The sequence below is a fragment of the Staurois parvus genome, unplaced genomic scaffold, assembly GCF_062004578.1.
Source record: "Staurois parvus isolate SC_StPar_1 unplaced genomic scaffold, SC_StPar_1.0 ptg000854l, whole genome shotgun sequence".
In the NCBI taxonomy this organism is placed as follows: Eukaryota; Metazoa; Chordata; class Amphibia; order Anura; family Ranidae; genus Staurois; species Staurois parvus.
In genome coordinates, this window is record NW_028318650.1 from 597,980 (window position 1) to 613,899 (window position 15,920).

Below are 15,920 nucleotides of genomic sequence, written 5' to 3' on the forward strand. Positions count from 1 at the left end.
AAGATCAACATGCCCAATTTCACATAAACAGCTTTCAGCTGAAAGGAAAGAGGAACCTCACCCTACCTAGGCCAAAATGAAGCCCAAGTTCTCCTTGTGCTGCCATTTTCAAAAGAGCTCCAGCAGATGCACAGACCCATGCACAGACCCATGCACATACAAGTGTAAGCAGTTGCAGTTAGCTGGTCTGCCACTAGGCTCGGTCATAGAATAGTGTGTGGTAACAGGGAACAGTGTAATCAGGTGCTAGGCCCCTTTTATCTAGAGCTCTTCTGTAGTAATGTCATGGGTGCGTCAGTACCCATATATAGACCAGGCTGGGAGGAGCGTTAGCAGCAGTTGGGGCATGGGAGCTAGATACTCCTCATTCTGCAGATGTAACCTATTGCATGGGCCCTGGACGGGGCTGAAGAACAGGATGTAATAGTTGTGCACCCAGAAGAGCCAGCTGTAATTGTCTTGTCTCTTATGGTGGTTGTGGCTGGAGCAAGTTGCAAAAGGCCTTTTTAGGCTGGGCCAAGTGTTCTCAGAAGTGAGTCTATCCCCCTGGAGGACCTGTGGGAGGTGTATTGGAACTAGAGATGCAGTGGCAGTGTTCCTGTCTCTGGAACGACAAGCAGGGAGTCATGAGCTGGACACAGAATGCCTAAGGCAAGCCTGCTGAAGGAGTGCTAATGGCCCTGGGAAGGAGAACAAATGTAAAAGAGAAGGTGGCTGAAGGGTGAAATATTGTATGCTGCTTTCACATGTGACTGCTGTGGATTATCCACTATATGGGCAGCACAGTGGCTAAATGCTTAGCAGCACTAGGGTCGCTGGTTCGAATCCCAACCATGGCACCACCTGCCTGTAGTTAGCATGTTCTCCCTGTGCCTGCGTGGGTTTCCTCCGGGTACTTTGGTTTCCTCCCACACTCCAAAGATATGCTGGTAGGTTAATTGGATTCTGTCTAAATTGGCCCTAGTATGTGTATGCATGAATGTGAGTTAGGGACCTTAGATTGTACGCCCCTTGAGGGTTAGGGACTGATTTGAATGTACAATATATGTAAAGCGCTGCGTAAATGGTCGGCGCTATATAAGTACCTGAAATAAATAAAAAAATAAATATGTGACTGACCAAGTGCTGTCAAGTGACCCCGGATATTATGTCTGCTTATGTGATGTGACTGTAATTGCCACCTTCTGAAGTAACACCAGTAAAGTGCAGCCACCATACTTCTTTTGTGTGGACATTTCGTTCTTTGGAATATTAAAGCTAATGGCCGGGGATGTCATGGGAAGGCATGCGGCATGAAGTTGGGAACAAGATGGCGGAGGTATAGAGCTGCTGGGTTTCTGTTCTATTCTTGGAGAAGTTGGGTGGAGACTTACAAACGAAAAACAAATCGGCGCTGGGAGAGGACCACAGATAGGTTAGTGACAAATGACGGATACAGCAGGAGAAATACAAATAGGGAAATAAGCATTCAATAGGAATGAGTTCAAAATGGAGGGACAAATGGAGATGGGGGAAGTCCATAGTCAAATGGTCCTAGGTGGTGGATGGATGGTGAAGGTAGCTCCCCATAGAGTGAAGCAGAACGCTGTAGAAAATAAATTGGGTGGAGACTTACACCTGTTGGCGCTAACCACAAGCCCCTCTCCACGTAGGTCCCTTAGACCTGGCAGTGACCCACGCACCCCCATTCATGTGCAGATTGCCATTGCAAGAAACCATAGCTTCTTAGGCAGCACTCAGAATGCCAAAAAGTCTCGCTTTCTTACTTTCTAGAGAAAAGAAAAAAATAACTGGATTGTGGGAAATTTTAAGATAGAGTTTTGGGGGAGAGGCAGGCATCATGGGTCAAAGATAGTCTTTAGGTGGCTATTACTTTCTTTTTGGCTTTCCATTCTCTGTTTGGTTTCCTGTAGGATTAAATATTTTCCTTATCTCTTCTTTTTCCTCTGTTTTTTGGTTATTGATTGGTGATCTGCATTCATCCAATATTCTGCTGCGCACCTCGTAGCTTACTTTGGTTGAGGCACTGCCATTGGCCTTCTGGCCTTAACACTTTTGAACTAAAGCTCTTTATTTTGTTTTCACTTTTTTATCAGTTAATAATTCTCTAAAAAGCTATTTTTAAGGGATCCGCTGTTTTATTTTATTTTTTTTCACTTGTAGGAGTAATTTTTGTTTCTCATGCCTGCTTCCCTGTTCCATTCCATCTCCTTTTCTGCTCTTCGTTTACTCCTCCTTGGTCATGTGTGGGCCGGTTCCTCTCAGTCCACAGCCCCCGGGACAGACACTAGTGCTGCGGCTTCCTCAATGTGGGGATTCGTAGCCCCTCTTTTTCTTTGTCTATGATTATGACACTACGACTTCTGGTAAGCTGCCTTTTTTTTTAAATTTTGGTTCTTACTTTTGTGGATTTGACTACAGACGTATAAGGTTCGTTTTATCTCGAATTGAAATTCGGACAAAATTTTTATTATTCGGAGATTGTACCCAACTTTCCGTATTACAAAAGTATTGAATTGAAATGAATCTGAAATAATAAAACAAAATTTCATCTGGAATTAAAAACAAATTTGAAAACAAATTCAAACTGTAAATAGATGGTGGAGGCCATTGACATTGTTTTCCCTACTCATCTTTTCTGACTGTTTTTCACTAGTTTTGCTCGGGTCAGTGTCACTACTGGTAGCATTAGGCCATACCTGGACCCTACAGAGGTTGCATAGGCAGTCCAACTCCTCCAGGATGGCACATCAATACGTGCCATTGCCAGAAGGTTTGCTGTGTCTCCCAGCACAGTCTCAAGAGCATGGAGGAGATTCCAGGAGACAGGCAGTTCCTCTAGGAGGGCTGGACAAGGCCGTAGAAGGTCCTTAACCCATCAGCAGGACCGGTATCTGCTCCTTTGTTCAAGGAGGAACAGGATGAGCACTGCCAGAGCCCTACAAAATGTCCTCCAGCAGGTCACTGGTGTAAATGTCTCTGACCAAACAATCAGAAACAGACTTCATGAGGGTGGCCTGAGGGCTGGGTGTCCTTTAGCGGACTCTGTGCTCACTGCCCGGCACAATAGAGCTGGATTGGCATTTGCCATTGAACACCAAAATTGGCAGGTCCACCACTGGCGCCCTGTGCTTTTCACAGATGAGAGCAGGTTCCCCCTGAGCACATGTGACAGACGTGAAAGGGTCTGGAGAAGCCGTGGAGAACGTTCTGCTGCCTGTAACATTGTTCAGCATGACCGTTTTGGTGGTGGGTGATGGTGTGAGGAGGCATCCATGGAGGGATGCACAGACCTCTACAGGCTAGACAATGGCACCCTGACTGTCATTAGGTATCAAGAGGAAATCCTTGAACCCATTGTCAGACCCTACACTGTTGCAGTGGGTCTTGGTTCCTTCTGGTGCACGACAATGCCCGGCCTCATGTGGCGAGACTATGCAGGCAGTTCCTGAAGGAATTGATACTACTGAATGGCCCACACACTCGCCTGACCTCAATCCAATAGAACATGTCTGGGATGTCATGTTTTGGTCTATCCAACGCCGCCAGGTTGCAACTCAGACTGTCCAGGAGCTCAGTGATGCCCTGGTCCAGATCTGGGAGGAAATCCCCCAGGACACCATCTGTGGTCTCATTAGGAGCCTCCCCCGACTTTGTCAGGCATCTATACAAGCACGTGGGAGCCATACCATCTACTGAATGAAATTTCAGCAAAATGGACTCGCCTGCTGCATAATTTTTTCACTTTGATTTTCGGGATGTCTTTGAATTCAGTCCTCTGTAGGTCGATCATTTTCATTTCCATCAAACGATGGGGCATCCTTACATTCCTAACACATTACCTGTCCATGTCAGTATAGAGATCCAGCAGGAGATATTTCCCCATTGAGATCTAATGGGTTTTCAAAGTGTTCCTTTCATTTTTTTTGAGCAGTGTATATAATAATGTAGTGATCTCCTTAAAAATCTCAGGGGCAAATATTTTTTATACTTCTTTGTAAGTGGCACACAATCCTGAGCTTCGAAAGCAGCCTAAAGCTAGCCACTGATGGAAGATAGTATGATATGTGGGAATTATCTGCCCATAGGCATCAGTGTTGGTTGTTGGGTCTCTAAATGTTTAGGTTCTCCTGGAGTAACCATTGAAGATTAGCCTGTGCCGAGTGGTGGAGAAGACATGCTTCCAATACCAACCTATCAAGGAAAACAATAGAAATCAAAGGCTTTCTATTCTGTCCAATCAGTTTTTTTTTTCTATCCGGTCTGGTTGCTATCCCCCAGTTAAACCTCAGCTAGTGGTGACTGGGAGCTTCCCACAGATATTTGGCCATCAGTAGGTATGAATTTGGGTTTGGCTCTGGGTTCAATCTGAATCCATGTTTGGCCAAACTGAAAAGTTAAACATCATTGCTGGGTCAATCGGTTGCAGAAGGGTGATTCTCCACCCAATAAATGCACAAACACAAATAGGCTGTGAAATCATTGGTTGTGACATATTTCACCTAATATAACCATGTGGCAATGTCAGGTCAATAATGGCATGACAAAAATAAAAATGTAATTGGCGCAAGAGAATTTGTAGTAAATATAACGTTCACTCAGTAATTCTTAAACAAAATAATCCAGTTAACAGAAATTGAGGTATATAATTATATATGCTAGTAATAAAAATACAACAAGTAAATAAAGCAGCTTTAGTGGTGAGGAAAGGGAAAGGAGGGGAAAAAGACTTGTAATGCAAACAGTACTGGATTGAGATAGATGGTATATAGATATATATGTATACATATATATACAAAGCTGCAATGTAGACACCGTCGTGAGGCTTGCACTTTCTAGAGTAAACTGGACTCTGAGGTAAATAAATAGAGAAAAAAAAGAGAAGTGCGCCTGCCATCCTCGCTTCCTCCTGTGGGACCTGCCTAGAGCTCCAGCCGCCCAACACCTTGGCATTGCAGCCATCCATTTGTGAGGTGCAGCACAGATGACATCCTCCTCCTTATATATTGATGCCTGATATCTACCCACTTCTTGTGAGTTTTTATAATCTTGTGTGCAATAAACTGTTATATTTCTACTGCACTTAGTCTGGCGCACTTCTCTATTTTCTCCAATAATGTCATGATCATCCTGCCACTTTGTGTACATGCAGCTGTGGGGTAGGGAAATGCCCCACCTGTAGATGATTGGCCCAACGACAGCTTACTTCCAGGTTCAGAGCAAATCCTAGCTCCCGGGTGTCAAACTGGCAGACCTCCTGCTGTTGCCAAACTACAAGTCCCATGAAACATTGCAAGAGTCAGGGTTACAAGCATGACTCCCAAAGGCAGAGGCATGATGGGACTTGTAGTTTCACAACAGCTGGAGGGCCAACAGTTTGACACCCCTGCCCTAGCTCATCCCTACTATTGTTTTATACAGTATCTCAGGGAACCTGAATACCTCCACCTGAACTAGGAGATTCCCTAGAAAGCAAAAATGTTTATGGAATGATCACATATTTACAAAGGGCATAGACAACAAGGAAACAAAAACATAGCAGGTCTATGTGTGCTTTTAAATGATTATCATCTACACCAGGATTCTCCAAACTTTTAAAACAAAGGGCCAATTTACTTCAGACTTTCGGGAAGGGAGGGCAGACTATGACCAGTGTGACTTAAAATTGCCCCTGCATCAATGGGAATAAACAATGCCCCGTCGTTGGCATCAGAAGAAAAAATGGTGACTCACCATTGGTGTCAGTGGCAGGAATTGTGCCACACTGTTTGGTGTCAGTGGCAGGAATAGCTCCTCATATCAGTAGGGCCCGATAAAGGTAAGCAAAGGGCCGCAGTTTGGAGACCACTGGTCTACACAAATACTTCATAATAAATCACAATTTCACAGAAACTAAGGACGTTGCCACAATTTACCATTTCAATCAATTGGTTGCAGGGCATAAGATAGAAATGGATTCTGAATATCCTGTTATCTGGATCAGTAATGCCGGATATCGTCCAGTATATCAGAACCATGCCGTGATAGGATATGAGTCTTGTGATTCCATCCTTTATCCATGTCAATGGATATAACAAAAGTCCGATAGGGGAGAAGGTGGGATTCTCCAAGACAACATAGTATGTCTCAACTCTAGTTGGTGCTTCCAAGGATAGGTTATCATCTGTGAAGTGAGCACATTTAATACACGATGTGTCTTCTTTAAAACCTACAAAACAAATTAAAAATATATGTTTGTAGTTCCATTGCTGCTGTTGTATAAAGTGATACATACAGATTGTGGGGTGACATTGGATAAGCTTTTTGTTTTCTAAATTGAAAATCTTTATATATTTTCTCCACAGGAACCTGGAAAATGTGACCTTGGCCTAATATACGCAGTGCTTTCTTAACCACTTCCCGTCCAGCCACTGTATATAAACGGCTGGACGGTGGCAGTACAGGGGCGGGTTGCTGTTCATAAATGGCACCCGCCATTTTGGATTGTGTGCTCCCAGTGCCGAAGCAGGTTGACGTTTCTAAATGTCACCTGTGTTCATTGCCTGTGCGCGCTCTTTGGGAGCGCGTGGCACCGTGACCGATGCCCGCTGTGTCCGGAAAACCGATCGCTGTGTGAGGTCCTGATTATGTGATCACTGATTGGCCAATCAGTGATCACATGATTAGGTGTAAGCAAGATGTCACTTCTGATATCATTGCTTACTACTAGTGAAATCTGTGAATGATCACAGAGATCACATGGTACAGGGCTATTCACAACAGCCTTGTACCATGTGACAAGCTGTGATCAATCACAGCTCACACGGTTTTTCTCAATGGCTGCAAGAATGCAGCCAGAGAGAAGGAGAAATGATTGCTTTTACAGCCTTTATGGATGTAAAAGCAATCAGTTGTAAAAAATAAAAATAAAAAAAAAATAATATACAAAAATAAAATAAAATTGTAAAAAAAATGTTTTTGAAAAATTATTATTTTTGGTTATAAACTAATTTGGGTTATTTTTTTTTTTAATAAAAAGATAACTGAATACAGTTTGGCCAAGATTTATGAAGATTATTTGTTTGCAAAATTTTATAAGAAAAACAGTTTTTCAACATTTTTGGACTTTTCATTTATATAGCAAAAAAAAAAAAAAAAATCCCAGTGGTGAATAAATACCACCAAAATAAAGTTTTATCTGTCTCAAAAAAATGCTAAAAAATTCATATGGGTACAGTGTTGTATGACCGCGCAATTGTCATTCAAAGTGTAACAGCACTGAAAGCTGAAAATTGGCCTGAACAGGAAAGGGGTGAAACTGTCCAGACGGGAAGTGGTTAAGAGGATCACTACAGAAGACAAGAATGATCGGAAGATTAAATCCTTATCAGCTTTTCCTGTGAAAAAGGTGAAGGGCCAGATGAGAACAGATGAAGTGACAACTCATATCTTGTCACTGATCTAAATGGTTCAACCCCATAACTATCATAAGTCTATTTTTAAAGTGGTTGCACAAGTAGTTTGCAAAATAAATCAATGGATTAATGGCCCATCGTGTTACATTTAAGGTCCGCTTATTGCATTGGGTTCCCCACCACATCATACATGATAGGAAAAACAAAGGAAAAGTTAAAAAAACATAGTTAACTTACATGGGGCTTCCACCCCTGGAGCCTAGGTGAGGGTGTTGTTGGGATCCTTCTGGCAAAATCCTGGAGAGAGAAGCTAATGTTCTGCACTGGAATGTCTTCTCATGGAAAGCATCATGATGTCACCAGGTGCTGGGTATGTGGTAAGTATATGTTCTCTGCAGGTATGATGGGGGTGTATTGGAATAGGGGTGGAGGTCATGGTGTAATAGGTGGACATTGCATTTAACTGCAAGGTCAGCTTTAATTTTTTATCTGTTCCTTAAAAAAATAGGCATGTTTTAGCCCATATAACCATAACTTTATATTATTTTGGCATTTGTTTTTTATATTTTTTGATTGTGCAGTACAGAGATGTATAGAGAAAATAAATCATGCACACGCATGCCCAGACCCATGCATGCCCAGACCTTGTACCTTGTAGCCATTTCCATAATCCTACCCAGGCATGTTAGGTTTGGTAAAAAAAAGTTAAAAATGTAGAAAAATACAGTTGGCTCTATTGAGTTTTGAGACGATTTTAAAAAGTGTTATATTACCTTTTATGCACAAACAATGAGGCAGGTACACCGCAGAGACCACGCCGGGTTCCAGGTCAGTTTTGATGTTGAAGAGAGGGCCTAATATTTCATAATCATTCTGTAGATTCTGAAGTAGGGAACCGTAACTACTCCAGGACTCCAGTTCAAATTCAATGGTCACCGGGCGAGTCACTTCGAATTTAATTCCCGTCTTCGAACAACGGAAGAGTCCAGCAGATTGAAGTTCCAGGCTGGAGCAAATAAGAAGAACACACGGGTCATTACTAGACAGCAACATTTACTGAGCCCTGTGTAGACAGTCTCTTACATCTAACAACACAACCTTGGAGGCCACATGGGTGTACACACCCAAATTGAAAGTAGTTCGCGTATACATTTAAAGTGGGTTCATGGAGACCCTATAAAAGTCCATAACAGCTTTCTTGGACAATGTCCAATCTCCCAAAGGCAGCCACATAACCCAATATGCTGTACCTGAATACTCTTCCTGTGTCCCGTAATGTACGATTAAGAAAATTGGTTTAAATACCTTTAAGCTGTTCCGCCCTCTGGGATATCAACTTGTTTACCAATTTACAATATTAGACAAAATTTACAACTAGTAGTTTTAGTACATTTGTTTGTAGGGATTGCAATATAGGTTTTATTGGATATTAGGTTGTATTGTTGCTGGTTACATGAGGTTACCTACATGGAAAAAATATTTTTCAAATATATATATATATATATTTAAAAATATTTTAATAATATTCTTCCCAAATATATTGCCATATACTTGAAATGCTACAATTTTGGCCATATTCAATATATTGAAAAATATATTTCAATAAATATATATAAATATATATACACACACACACATATATGTCTCTGTGGACATGGTTCTGGTTGTAGGAGCATGGCACTGATTGTCTATGTGGACATGGTTTTGGTTGTAGGAGTATGGCACTGATTGTCTATGTGGACATGGTTCTGGTTGTAGGAGTAGGGCACTGATTGTCTATGTGGACATGGTTCTGGTTGTAGGAGTATGGCACTGATTGTCCATGTGGACATGTTTCTGGTTGTAGGAGTATGGCACTGATTGTCTATGTGGACATGGTTCTGGTTGTAGGAGTATGGCACTGATTGTCTATGTGGACACGGTTCTGGTTGTAGGAGTATGGCACTGATTGTCTCTGTGGACATGGTTCTGGTTGTAGGTGTATGGCACTGATGGTCTATGTGGACATGGTTCTGGTTGTAGGAGTATGGCACTGATTGTGTCTCTGTGGACATCTGGCTGTAGGAGTATGGCACTTATTGTGTCTCTGTGGACATCTGGTTGTAGGAGTATGGCACTGATTGTCTATGTGGACATGGTTCTGGTTGTAGGAGTATGGCACTGATTGTGTCTCTGTGGACATGGTTCTGGTTGTAGGAGTAGGGCACTGATTGTGTCTCTGTGGACATGGTTCTGGTTGTAGGAGTATGGCACTGATTGTGTCTCTGTGGACATCTGGTTGTAGGAGTATGGCACTGATTGTGTCTCTGTGGACATCTGGTTGTAGGAGTATGGCACGGATTGTGGCTCTGTGGACATGGTTCTGGTTGTAGGAGTATGGCACTGATTGTGGCTCTGTGGACATCTGGTTGTAGGAGTATGGCACCGATTGTGGCTCTGTGGACATGGTTCTGGTTGTAGGAGTATGGCACCGATTGTCTATGTGGACATGGTTCTGGTTGTAGGAGTATGGCACCGATTGTCTATGTGGACACGGTTCTGGTTGTAGGAGTATGGCACCGATTGTCTATGTGGACATGGTTCTGGTTGTAGGAGTATGGCACCGATTGTCTATGTGGACATGGTTCTGGTTGTAGGAGTATGGCACCGATTGTCTATGTGGACATGGTTCTGCTGCATCAGTACTAATTGTGTCTCTGGACATGTTTCGGGCCCAGTAAGTATGGCACTGACTTTGTCTCCATGGATGTGTTTATGCTTTTTACTACAATACTGGTTGTGTCTCTGCAAACATGATTCTTTTTTTTTTTCCAATAGATTTTTATTGAATTTTAGAAGGGATTTACATAGACCGCCAATGCTGGAAACAAAGCGGTAAGGTAAGGTTGGGAAGGCGCTTACGAAGGAGAACAACAACATGTGTGTCATGATTGACCATAAGAAAGGGATTTCAATAAAACAAGGATATGCAAAGGCGTTGGCATCAATTGTTAAACCATATAGACTAAGGTTTCCATAGTCTATCAAAATTAGCAACAGAACCATTCCATATTGCAATTGTTCTTTCATAAGAGAAATGAAAGTTAACTCAGGTGAGGCCTTCAGATGAGTTTGGGGCCATTTGTTGTTTCCAGTGCCTAGCAATCAAGAGTCCGGCAGCAAGGAGACTATGAGTAATAATCGCATGGAAGGGAGATGGCACTATTTCAATACCCAGACTCAGGATAGCTAGAGCAGGATTGGGGGACAGTAAAGTCCCTGTTATCGCAGTTATCACCTGGAATATTTTCCAACAGAAGCTAACTATATTTGTACATGACCAGAGAATGTGCAGTAAATTTCCTGGTTGATCACATCCTCTCCAGCAGATGGGATGCAAACATGATTCTTGTTGTAGGAGTATGGTACTGATTGGACCTTTGGGGACGCAGTTTTGGTTGTAGGTGTGTAATACTGATGCTCTCCATGGACATGTTTCTGGCTGTGTAAGTATGATACTGATGTCTCTGTGGATGTGTTTCTGTTTGTGCCAGTATGGTATGGATTGTGTATCAGTGGAGTTGTTTTTGGGCCTCTTAGTATTGCATTAAAATATATCTTAAATATAATTTTCTCCAGAAACATTGTAAAAAAAAAACACTATATGTTCCCACCTTAGGCTGCGAGTTCTTCCTCCTGATAACACTTATATAAAATTTGAAAATTTAGGTAAGAAAACTTTAGTCTTACCTGAATAGCATTCCTTTTATAACTGGAAAGACTAGGACAGCAGAATCCTCATCCTATAGTAAAGAAGACAATTATCATAAAGATAGAAATTTCTATATAGTGTGATATGGGGGATGTTTAGCTCAGTGGTAGGTGCAATTTTTGTAACGTGAGTCCATGTCACACAGGCACTATAGTTAAGGGCCTGTTAGTCCACTTTTATTAAAATGGAGAAAGCAAAACAAAAGTTAATCCAGGATTCCCAATCAGGGGTTTCAACTTCAGTCAGCAAACACAAATGAAAAATAGTGGGCCAACTGTCTCTCTAGTCAGCAGTTCCTCTGTTTGTTTTGGTCTCCCATACCACTTGCTGTTCAGGCTCTCTCTCAGCCTAGATGACAGCACCTTGCTGCTGCTCAGGCCCTTGTTGCCCCTCTTGACAGAGTTTTCCCAATATCTCCAGCTTGCACCCACCAGAGACTTCTGGATTCTCTCCAACCTCCCTGGACTCAATGATTTCCGCAACTTCCTCAGTCTTACAGACCCTTTCTTGGTCTCCCAGACTCTCGGAGCTGGCCACTTTCCTAGTCCTTAGGCCCAGAATCCCCCTCACACAGGCTGCAGTCTCCAACAGGGGCTCCCACCTCTCCTGACAGGGCTCTGCCTAAAAAACAGCTCCAACTGCTATTGCTTTGTACCTCCACTCACTTCCTGCTCTCACCAGTCCATCAGACTGTGTGCACCTGGGCACACACCCTGCTGTTTGTTCTCAACAACTTGGACACTGGGTTTGAGATTCTGTCCTGCCCAAGACTCTTTGGAATCTCCAAACTACAGAACCCCAACCAGAATTACCAAGATATGGAGAAAGCTGCAAAAGCAGTTTTCTCCACTCAAAATCTATACCCTGTATTCCTGCAGTCAGCAGACATGCAAACCCTGTATCTTTTCCTTGGCCATTTCCATAGTGCAGAGCTTCACACTGTCACAACAGTTTTGCAAGGCAATGGATCCTGACATAGACCAAACAGACTCTGAAGAGATAAATCTCCCAGTGCACAGATCATAGAATTCTCTACGGAATCCCCCAAACCCTGCAGAATATTCTCCAGTCCTTGCTCAGCCCTAATCCACCATCAGCCCTTTTATTTCCTCTTTATGGATTTACAACTTCAGCTTCACTCAAGACTCAATGAGTTGGCACTGTCCTTCCAACAAGACTCAATGAGTTGGCACTGTCCTTCCAACAAGACTCAATGAGTTGGCACTGTCCTTCCAACAAGACTCAATGAGTTGGCACTGTCCTTCCAACAAGACTCAATGAGTTGGCACTGTCCTTCCAACAAGACTCAATGGGTTGGCACTATGCTTCCAACAAGACTCAATGGGTTGACACTGTCCTTCCAACAAGACTCAATGAGTTGGCACTGTCCTTCCAACAAGACTCAATGGGTTGGCACTATCCTTTCAACAAGACTCAATGGGTTGACACTGTCCTTCCAACAAGACTCAATGAGTTGGCACTGTCCTTCCAACAAGACTCAATGAGTTGGCACTGTCCTTCCAACAAGTCTCAATGAGTTGGCACTGTCCTTCCATCAAGACTCAATGGATTGGCACTATCCTTCAAAAAAAGACTCAATGGGTTGGAACTGTCCTTCCAACAAGACTCAGTGGATTGGCACTATCCTTCCAACAAGACTCAATGGGTTGGCAAGGTCCTTCCAACAAGACTCAATGGGTTGGCAAGGTCCTTCCAACAAGACTCAATGGGTTGGCAAGGTCCTTCCAACAAGACTCAATGGGTTGGCAAGGTCCTTCCAATAAGAGTCAATGGGTTGGCAATATCCTTCCAACAAGACTCAATGGATTGGCACTATCCTTCCATTAAGTCTATCCTATTGGCACTATCCTTCCAATAAGACTCAATGGGTTGGCACTGTCCTTCCTCAATTCTCCTTAGTGTGCAAAAGCACACACGTTTCCATTGCTATTTAGGGTGTCGGAACTTCGCATCCACTCACTACTACCACATCCAAATATTAAAACCTTATTTTACTTTTGGATAGAGTGGGAAAGGGTCATATTTTTGTGGCTGCTGTCCACACTGATAAGTTCTACCCTCTGTAATGAAGAGCACATGGGTCACCAAGACAGAAAGACACAGACAGCCAGTAAATAAAAATTTAAATATGATCTAATCCTGATACCTTTCTTTCAAGTATTTGTTGTCCTCTCAGCCTCCTTTGGGATGACACCCTGTGGGCCCATGAAGTGCTGGAACTCTTCCCATTAAAGGCCACAATAAAAATATAAGAGGATCTAACCCTTTCCCATTATATAACAAAAAGTGTGGAGTCAGACTTTGATGTTCACCGCTAGTGCCAGTAGGAAATATATTGTCAGCTGTGGTCATGCCAGAGAAAGCAGGAGGGAAATTACTGCAGATGTCTGGGGAGAAAATCTCCTCTACCAATTGTCTAACTACATAAAGCCTAGTGGAGCTGTGATGGCATTCAAACCATAAAGCAGAATGCAAAAATATACTAGGATACACATAAAATAAAACAACGTGTATAAGCATTACCTTCCCACAAAGCTCACATTCCAACCGGTCGCTTTTTTGAGAAGAAAAAGTATTCTTTATAAATTCTGTAAAAGGTTATAGAACACATCAGCAAGATCAAACTGTAATTTTAATTAAAAAAAAGCAAAATATTCAAAAAACGTACTAGAAAATATATATTCATATTATATTATAATTGTAGAACCCTGTTACAGGTAGAGTGTGACTTTTATTTGCCCTGTAGGAAGCTGAAGTGTCAGGAACATCACAAAACCACCAGAAAGATTGTACATGTGCAGACATCTGCATGTATTCAGGCATAGGGGCCCTTTCAAATGTCAGCTAGGGATTCCTGGCTGACAACAGAATGTATACTAAGCGACAAAGATTGTGTGGAAAGAAAAGACATGCCCTCCTCAGATTCATACCGAACCCAATATGTGGGGTCCCCCCAATATACTGTACCGGACCCTTTGGACATTGCCCTTACTGGATACAATTTATATTAAATAAAAAAGGCACAATGAGTCTTGACGGGTGTCTAGGTGAATAATCTCCCACACCCCAAGATTCACAATATCGCGCCTATGCTGAATCACATAATTTGGGAGCTGCTACTATTAAACTACTGTAAAGATTAATAAAAACTGTGATACAATTATACACATTAACATATAAAATAACCACAAATAATAGCGCTACCCTTAAGTAGAATAAATAAATACATAAACCATTAAATCCACCACCAAATAAGTGCCTGCCTGCAATCAAGATGGCATTGTTGGTTGGCATTGTTGGTTGGCCATCTTGATTGCAGGCAGGCTGGTGAGACGCTGTTGAGAGGGCTGGATGCTCTTATGGTGTACTTTTAAACAAATGCTGGATATTTTTGTACCCAATGTGAGTGTATTTTATGGGGGGATTATTTGAATAAATCTTGTTATATTTATATTGCCCAAAAATCATCTTTAGTGTTTACTTTAGTGTCTACTTAGCACTTACCGTCCTTATGATCTTGCAAGAAAAGTGTTGGGTCAGTCTCCTGGCACATTTTAATAATACCATCTATTTTTTGAGACAGCTGATTCTTCTTTTCCTCTGCCTTCTGGATGAGATCAGAGACTGAGAATGAAGCTTGACCTTCCCGTGTGGACGTGTCACCAGGAACCTGCAGCTCTAGAGCTTCCACCAGTTTCCCAATCAGCTCTGTATCAGAGAATCTCTGTGCTTCAGTAACGCTCTTTAAAAGATCCTCAATTTTCATTTTCTTGCAGGCTAGATCTTCTTGGACATTTCTCAGATCATTTTTCTTTTTCTCAGCTGCTTCTGTTACCATTTCCACCTGGTGGCCTTTGTGATCTCCATATATGCAGCATAAGGAGCAGACATAGACATCTTCATCAGCGCAGTAATGTTCAAGGACTTTATTATGAATGGAGCATTTTCTCTCCTTGAAGGAAGTGGTGGGTTCTATTAGGATGTGTTCCTCCTTCTTGCTGTGTACATTTAGATGTTCATCACACAAGGATGCTTCACACAGCAGACATGATTTAACAGCAACTCCTGGGTCCTCAATACAGTATGCACAGTTCAGCTCTCCAGTCTTCAACTTTGAAAATCTTGACTTAAAATATCTTGCCACCTTTCGTAGGGAATAGTTTATTTTCAGTTTTGGTCTACTTATATATATTTGCTTGCACACAGGGCAGAAAAAGTTGTTTTTATTCTGGTTGTCCAAGGCTGTCTCAATACATTTCATGCAGAAATTGTGTCCACACATCAGGGTTGTAGGGTCACTTAAAATGTCAATGCAAACCGGGCACTCCATTTCACGTCTCAGATCAGATAGTTTCCTTAAAAAAAAATTGTAATTTAGATTACTATATATACTGTATATATTATACAATCTCTTAACTCTACATGACCAAAAGCATGTGGACCCCCTCCAAATGATTGCATTTAGGTGTTTCTATTGAAGGGTAGCATTACTGCTACAGCATACACATACATTGTGGACAATGATATACTTCCAATGTTATGGTAACAGTTTGTGGAAGGACCTTTTTTTATTCCAGCATGACAGTGTTCCTGTATACAAAGCCAAGTCCATAAAGATGTGGCTTCGCCTGTTTGGGGTGCAGGAACTAGAGTGGTGTGCACAGATCCTTGACCTCAACTCTACTGAACACCTTTGGGATAATTTGGAAAAGCAATTGTAACCCAGGTCCTCTCTTCCAACATCAGTACCTGAC

General features: G+C 42.2%; 1 protein-coding gene across 1 annotated transcript in view; it reads right to left on the reverse strand.

Annotated features, from left to right (window-relative positions):
• LOC149443516 (uncharacterized) overlaps positions 1–15,920 on the reverse strand; it is an 84,611-nt gene that overhangs the window by 14,264 nt on the left and 54,427 nt on the right. The window contains exons 13-17 of the mRNA XM_089655597.1: positions 14,671–15,521; positions 13,690–13,754; positions 11,124–11,176; positions 8,168–8,400; positions 5,916–6,208 (exon numbers count right to left, since the gene is read on the reverse strand). Coding sequence (XP_089511723.1) covers positions 5,916–6,208; positions 8,168–8,400; positions 11,124–11,176; positions 13,690–13,754; positions 14,671–15,521 — 1,495 coding nt within the window. The remainder of the gene's footprint in view (positions 1–5,915; positions 6,209–8,167; positions 8,401–11,123; positions 11,177–13,689; positions 13,755–14,670; positions 15,522–15,920) is intronic.